The 8081-nt window shown below is 42.4% G+C and overlaps 1 protein-coding gene across 10 annotated transcripts in view; it reads right to left on the bottom strand.

The window, feature by feature from the left end:
• Positions 1–6486: 6486 nt before the first annotated feature.
• Positions 6487–8081, bottom strand: part of LOC102916970 (UDP-glucuronosyltransferase 1A6) — a 117594-nt gene continuing 115999 nt past the window's right edge. For all 10 annotated transcript variants that reach the window (XM_076549543.1, XM_076549540.1, XM_076549542.1 and 7 more), the window contains one exon: positions 6487–7324. In XM_076549543.1, the coding sequence (XP_076405658.1) occupies positions 7027–7324 (298 nt within the window). In that variant the 3' untranslated portion in view covers positions 6487–7026. The remainder of the gene's footprint in view (positions 7325–8081) is intronic.

Genomic DNA, 8081 nt, shown 5'->3' with positions numbered 1-8081 from the left:
TCTTGTGCAAATGAAGCTCGACCCTCCTTTCTCCCACAGCCCAAATGGCATTCCAGAACAACTGACTCAGAACAAAAGGGCTTTTTGCATACCAGGTGCAGTGAAGCCATGAGGCAGGTTTCCTAGCTCTGAGCAGAGTTACTCTACCAGACCAGAAGGCATCAGGGCAGAGTTTGTGGATTGTAGGGGTGTTGAGACTGGGTCATGGGAAAAGGAACAGGAAGGAATAAGGATGGAGAAGAATGAAGATGAAAATGAGGATGGAGATGGAAAAGAATTTAGCTAGAGTTAAGAGAGGACAGGAGAAAAAGGGACAGAGAGGAGCTAAGTGTGAGTACAGAATTGAAACTGTGTAGATAAAATCTTGCCTCAGAGGAATAAAATAAATGGACTGTAGAGCTCGATGTACTTAGATTCTTCCCCCTCAGATTATCCCTGCTGTTTGTAGTGTCTTCCCCAGAACTCTGGTAGAAATCTCCTCAGGGCAGGCCCCCAAGGAAATTTCAGTAGGATTTGCCTCCTGGTGGACTGACACCCTGAAATCAACTGCCATCTGCTGCTCCTCTGACATGGCCGCTGGCACTCTAGGACCCAGTGTCTCAAGGACTGGTCTCTGGGTTCTCACTGGAGTCTTTAGAAATGTTGTGGGGCGTTCATCAGAGAAGACTGCTCAGACATGGGATTAAGCTAATAGAGAGTCTAGATTAGCCCACCAGCAACTGCACTGGGTGTTTGGGATCCCCGGGTAGCACTGAGCCTTCCTCAGGGTGAGCTTTTAAGCACAAAAACCATGTTCTGGGTTGACACATTTACTTCTGGTTCTAATCTATTCATCATTTGTGTATTGTATCTGAAGATCCCAGAGGGCAAAGCCGTGTTCTACTCCTGAATTCAAAATGGGCAATAGAAAACATGATTAGCTGAACCTGATAGGCATATAGTCAACATATGCCTAAAAAGCAAAATGTCCTTTAATTAATTGTCTATAGAAGACACTAGGACAATGAGGTTGGTGAGGAATCAGTGGGCTTTGTTGGTTTTCCAAGTAAAAATTCCTATTATTTTTCTTCTCAGATTATGACAATGATGTTAGATTCACATGTGATCCATTCTTTTGTGTTGCTACTCCATTAAGTTTTCCACCTTTGTTTCTTTGGGTACTAACTTGGAACTAAGAAACGAACCTAAAGGTGTAGTTTATATACATCTCATCTTTATCAGTTAATTGATTCTTGTGTTTCCATACAGTAACGTTAAGTTAATGTAGAGGGAAAATTGGTACCAAGAGTGAAATCATTACTCCCCAGAAGTTGGAAGAATCATTAGAATTGCCTAATGGGAAAATCTGGAAGAGAATGCTAGAGAGGGCTTACAGTGCTGTAAGAAAAGCATTGTGGGTAATTTTGGGGAAAAAATCAGAAGAATTTGGTTATACTCTGTGTGCTCTGGGGCTTTGAGGCAAGCTGACCTCAGAGATGATGGGCTAATCAGTTCTTACGTTGATCCATCTGGAGTTGAGTTTTGCAGGATGGGACATAATGATTTAGTTTCATTCTGCTACATGTAGGCATCCAGTTTGACCAGCATCATTTGTAGAAAGATCCTGGCTTTTCTCCCATGTGTATCGTTGGCTTCTTGGTCAAAAGTATGGTAGCTTTAAATGTCTGGACTTACTTCTGCATCATCACTTCTGTTGCATTGGTTAATGTGTCTGTTTTAATGCCAGTACCACCCACATTGCTCTCATTACTATAGCTCTGGAATATTAACTTGAAATCTGGACGGGTGATACTTCCCATGGTATTTTTATTGTTCAAGGTTGTTTTGGCTATCCTGGGTCTTTGGGTTTCCATAAATAGAACTTGATTAGTTTTTCATTGTCTGTAAAGAATTGCCCAGGAATTTTGAGGGCTTGCAATGACTATGGCTGGCTTTTGGTGAAATGGCTATTTTCTCACTATTAATCCCGCCAATCCACGAACAGGGGAGGTCTTTCCAGATCCTGAAATCTTCTTCTGTTCCTCTTTTCAGTGTATTAAATGTTCATTGTGTAAGTCTTACACTTCCTTGGTTAGATTTATTCCAAGATATTTTCGAGACTATTGTGAATGAATTTATTTTCAAGATTTCTTTCTTGATATGTTTTTCATTTGTATATTTGGAGTTGTTAGCCACTGAGATTCTTCTGGACCCCCAAATATTACAGGCTATTGCCAATGCTCTTGTTTACCTTCCAGAATTTGATAGTAAGACACTGTTGCTGAAAACACTACATACTTGAGTCACAGAAGACAAAGGACTCAAGCTGGCACCTTTCTAGAAACCCCACCCCTTCTGGCTAATTTTGGATGTGATGGGAGGTACTATATACACTACCAGAGAAAAGTAATCACCAATCCCACCCCAACTATGAACACTTTAGTTACAATAATGACTGGCTAGGTAAGACATGCTCACTGGTACAATGGGGGCATGAATGTCATGGGAGTAACCAAGCACTTTCTGTATGAAAGTAAGACCCACTCCATAAGTTGAAATTCAGGTCCAAGATTCTGTGGCTACACAGGTGATAATTCTAAGAGAGAACCTTCTCCTACTGCTCTACTAAATGGGCACAGCATTAAACTTGCCCCAATGACTTGTTATACCCATAAGATGGTCTCTCAACCCTCATCAGAGAATCTTCTTTTTGTAATAGATAACAATTAACACAAAGACCCACAATTAGTCAAATGCAGTGAATAAGAGACGTTAGAATGCTCAGCTACAAAGAGGACATCTATATCATACATCTTCCTCCCAAGGCTCAGCAGTTATTGTGGTGGGGGGAACAGAAAGATTGTAAGAGTCAGAGGTGATGGATGACTACAAAAAATGATGTTTCCTAGCCACAGCAGGGCATTTCCACATAAGAATACAAAGAAGTTAAGACAGCATGCATGAGATATGAGCAAGCTCAAGCTAGACAAAATCCCAGCATGAAGAGGGGAGGTGAGCATGAGCTCCCACCCCTAGCCGAGAAGTTATTGGCTATTGATATCCATGGGGAGAGCAAGAGTCAGTTTTCTTTTTAAGAGTGTGACCCCTGGCGGGTTGGCCACACTCCAGGGTATATGGGTAACATAAACTATACTTGGCAGATTTTTAAAAAGTAAGATACAAAGTTGAGTAGGTAGGGAAGAATATTGGGTCTGGGAGGAGTGGGAGAGGAGAGTGAATATGATTTTTTAAAATGTAATAAATTCTTAAAGGATTAATTAAAGAGAAGATAAATAATAGATTCTTTTTTTGTGGAGAAGATCTCAAAATATAAATGCATTAAGGCTATTGCATGGATGTTAGTATACATTTTTAGTCAAATTTACAGTGTAAATCAGGCACAAAAATTATCAGAACAAAATGTTTTGAAAATTGGACCTGGAGAAATCATTGAGTGGGCCAGACCAGAGTTTGAATCCTCCACATCCACGGCCACATGCTTGCCTATAACCCCAGCACAGTGGGTAGGAGATGGGGACAAGAGGATTCCTGGACTTTGCTGGTTGGCAGCAGAGCTCCAGATTCCTCTGGCCTCCATGTATGTGTACATGCATGCACACCAGCACACATGTGCATGTAGTTCCTCCTCAAACACAAACAAGATTTGAAAAAGTTTGCAGCCTGGCCAGGAAATAAAAAGAAAGGTCATTTATAGTTGCGACCAATGGCAATAAAAAGGAAGAGAGTGCTTTGAATCAGAAAACTAGGAACAATGCCTCAGCCTTAAGGGTGTTGGTGAAGTCTTCAAGGCTACCACTCTTACAGGCTCAGAGACACAGAAATCTCATTCTGTTTCAATGCTTTTCCAGGACAGAGTGCCTTCAGGAGAGAGATTCAGGGAGCTTGATGTTCCCACGGCCACTCAGGATTCACTTCTCTGCATCCAGCCAGCCTTCATTCCATATTTACTGGCAAAAGACCCAAATGTCATCCATGGGATATTGGCTTTTATAGTCATGCAGAATGTAAGTTATGGAGTTGTGGAGGCTTCCACCAGATCTTAAAGCCTGGGAAACCAGGCAGAGCTTCCCAGCCAGATTTGAACACCCAATACAGTGATATTCAGTGGAACTGAGGGAGCCATAATAAAGGCCCAAGGAAGGAAGAGATGCCAGCAACCTGCCACACCTGTGAGGGAAAAGATCCAGGAAGTGTGAGAAGCAGTTTGAGAGGGCGGATATGTGGGATACAACTTCTGGAGCCAGAGAAATGGAAATGTCCATGCTCTCAGGGAGCCCACACCCCACCACAGTGTGCCCCTGATACAGACAAGATCTTTGGATTTTGATGTTTCCCCTTTTCTTGTTCTGGGGATGTCTCTTTTCGTTTCTCCATGACTCCTTTTCAGAATAAGAGATGTTTACTTGACGGCTGGCCTCCACTGGATATGATTTGGTTTGGGGGTTTGTTTTGGTTTCTGGGTTTTTGGTTGTCTCTTTTACAGAGGCTCACAACTGACTGTCATGAGTCTTGATGAGACCTTGGACTTGGAATTCCAACCTGTGCTGGAACAGTGGACTTTGAGGCTGGCTTTAGACATAGAACTAATCTATTAGCATTTTTTCCAGACAGTTTCTCTCTGTGGCCCTGGTTGTCTTGGAACTTGCTTTGTGGTCCAGGCTGACCTCGAACTCAAGAGATCTGCCTGCCTCTGCCTCTCAAGATTAAGGCCTGGCATTAATCCAATTTTTAAAAAAGATTTATTTATTTACTATGTATATGGAAGAGAGTGTCAGATCTCATTACAGATGGTTGTGAGCCACCATGTGGGTGCCGGGAAATGAACTCAGAACCTCTTGAAGAGCAGTTGGTGCTCTTAACCTCTGAGCCATCTCTCCAGCCCCCTCCATTTTTTTATATTGTGAAATGGACATAAACCTTTGGAACCAGGGTCAGAATATATAGCTTGTATTTGGAATGCCTCCGAGGGCCCTGTGATAAAGGCCTGGTCCCCAAAGTGTGCTATTGAAAATCAGGAGAACCTTTTGCAGGTAGGGCCTATTAGGAAGTCCTTAGGTTATCGGGAATTTTCCTCAAAGAGGACTGTGATACCCTAGACTCCACCCCCATTACTGGTTCAAAATATAATTCCTGGTTTGTTCATGTCTGTGCTGGTTTGTTCATGTACACACTGGTTTGTTCATGTATATGCTACTGCTATGACATGAGACCATCTGCTACGTCACCGAACTGAGTCAATGCACGATCACCTCTGAACCTCTAAGCCTGTAAGCTAAACAACCTTTTCTCTCTGTAAGTTACCTGCCTTGGGTGCTTCATTATACCATTGCAAAACTGACCAATGCAGAATGTTATAAAGCCCTTAGGTATATCTAGGGTATCGGCACTGTTTCCTGTGTATTTATGAAAACATCACCCATGTTAATAAGCTTTCTGTTACTGTAACAAGTATCTAAGATGCAGCAGCTCATGAGCAAAGGTTTATTCTGGGCTCGTTATAGATGATTCCATCTCTGGTCATGTGGCCATGTTGCTTTGGGACCTGTGTGAGACAAGAGAACACTCAGGGAGAGTGTCCCAGAAGCTTCTTGTTTCACGATAGCAAGGGGAAAAGAGAGAGGAAGGTGCATGCCAACACCCCCTTCAAAGGATGAAGAGACCTAACTTCCTCCCATTAGACCCCCTCTTAATGGTTTCACAACTTCTCAGTGGTGCCACAGGCACCATCAGCAAATGCATCTTAGAAGATTCAGAATCAAAACTATGGCAGCAATGATGTGTTTATCTAATTATTCTTTATCAATAAAAACTCAGGACTCAGATACCAATGTAAGAACCTGAATGACCAGAGAGGTGGCAGAGAAGTAACCAGTGACCTCCAATCTCTTTCATTCCCCTGTCCAAAAGGGCTGTGACCCTCTCTCAGCCCCACCCTACTACTTCCTGTGTCTAACTGTCCTCAGTCCTCCAAAACCTCTATGGTTAATTTTGGTCAGTTAATAGCTAACTTCGGCCGGGCGGTGGTGGCGCACGCCTTTAATCCCAGCACTCGGGAGGCAGAGCCAGGTGGATCTCTGTGAGTTCGAGGCCAACCTGGGCTACCAAGTGAGTTCCAGGAAAGGCGCAAAGCTACACAGAGAAACCCTGTCTCGAAAAACCAAAAAAAAAAAAAAAAAAAAAAAAAAAAAATAGCTAACTTCGTCCTCTAATTCAAAACAAACTTTATTGTCAGTCTCGGGAGTGTCAGAATGTAATCAAAATATCACACAACACAGCAACAGTGGTGCATCTGCACTGACTGCATAAACTGCAACTGTATTAATGAGCAATGCAATTACAGGTGACCCTTCTCCTGTGTGTATGTACACAAGTGTGAATCTCTTCTGGTTTTCAAGTTCTGTGTCCCAATCATGTAGCACTTTTAGAATTAGGGGATATACTTCGACAACAAATAAATATAATACCAATGGAGAAAGAAATAATAAATACAATTTATGTGAATTTATTAATATGTTCTTGGTTTGGGAAACACTACAGAAGATGTACTTGCCTAAGAATATACTTTGGTTTTCATCACATTCAGACCTGCTTCACACAGGCAATGTTTATCATCTCAAAGACAGTACCATCAGTTTCATAGCATCATCCTTTCTTCCAAAGCTACAAAGGCCATGTTGCCCACAACACAGGAGCATAAGGACAAATGACTGGCACCGGAGAAGGTCACAACAATCTGAGAATCCAGGCGAGGAATCTAATGACCGTGGGTGGGGTTGTCATTGAATGCAGAGTGCCAAACTTTCTGTAAGTTACCAACAGATGGCAAGCATTGTCCATACCTTCCCTGATGGACGTGGCCAGCAATTAGATTGTTTTTATTTAAAAAAAAAAAGTGTTCTGGGTATACAGTGTATGGTTAATTATTTCCCAAATAAAAACAAAATAAATTTAACACTGATTCTGTTTTCAAGTGTCAAACTGATTGGAGAATGAACCAATATTTCCTCTTCACTTCCCACCCACTTCTCAGTGGGTCTTGGATTTGTGTGATTTCTTAACTCGCCCCTTTTTCCCAAAGCATTTTCGGCAGCCATAGGCACAGCACTTAAAGACAGTGAAGACCACTGTCAACACGATGGCCAGGAGGAAGCCGATCACATCCAAGGAATGGTATTGGTACCAGGTGAGGTCATGGGCGGCCGGACGCAGGTGTGGAGCCCCCTTGTTCCTCATCACATACTCCACCCAGAACACAGCCAGGTCCAGAGGCTCTATAGGACGGTCCTTGTGAAGCCTGGAGAGACGCATGATGTTCTCCTTGTAGCTGCACACAAAGAAAGTGGTTGTTAGTGCCTGGAGCATCCATGCAACAGACAGCATCCCCTTAGGCTTGACCTCCAGTCAGGAAGAGAAGCCTGCTTCTATTATAACCAGAAAAGCACCCCCCCACACACACACAATCAATATTCTTTATCTCTAAAAGGAGGAGGACAGATAGATGGTGAAATGAAGAAAGAAAGGAAGAAGGAGAAGTATGGAGGAAAGAAAGCAAAAGCAAAAAAAGTTATTAATTTTTAAACTTCATTTCCTATTTTTTCCTTTTAGTGACTTCTTTGTAGGGAAATTATACTGTCTTTATGGTAAAAATGAAGGGAAAAAAAGGAATCAGCTATAGATTAAAGAGCAGTGTGGTTTGAATTTTTTCCACAAGCTCATGTGTGGGAACATTGGTCCCGGATGCAAAGGTACGAAGAGGTGGTGGAGCCTCTAGGAAGTGAGAAGCCTTTGAGAGAGATGATGGCCTTTGTCCCAGAGCTGGAGTCTGTCACTGTGAGAGTAGGATGTCTCTTGTGTTTCATCTCTTGCATATACACATCCTCTGCAACTCCAGGTTTCAACCATGTGAGGATGCAGAGAGAGACCGTCAATAGATGCAGCTGCCCAACTCTAGACTTTCCAACAACTTCGAGAACTGTGAGCCAAATAAACTTTAACCCTTCATTAAGTCATGTAATTCTGGGTATTCTGTTATTGCAACAGAAAACAGACTAAGGCAATGTGCCTAAAACTCTTTACATACA

This window comes from Peromyscus maniculatus, chromosome 13 (assembly GCF_049852395.1).
Source record: "Peromyscus maniculatus bairdii isolate BWxNUB_F1_BW_parent chromosome 13, HU_Pman_BW_mat_3.1, whole genome shotgun sequence".
Taxonomy (NCBI): Eukaryota; Metazoa; Chordata; class Mammalia; order Rodentia; family Cricetidae; genus Peromyscus; species Peromyscus maniculatus.
This window is presented reverse-complemented; position numbering and strand designations above follow the sequence as displayed.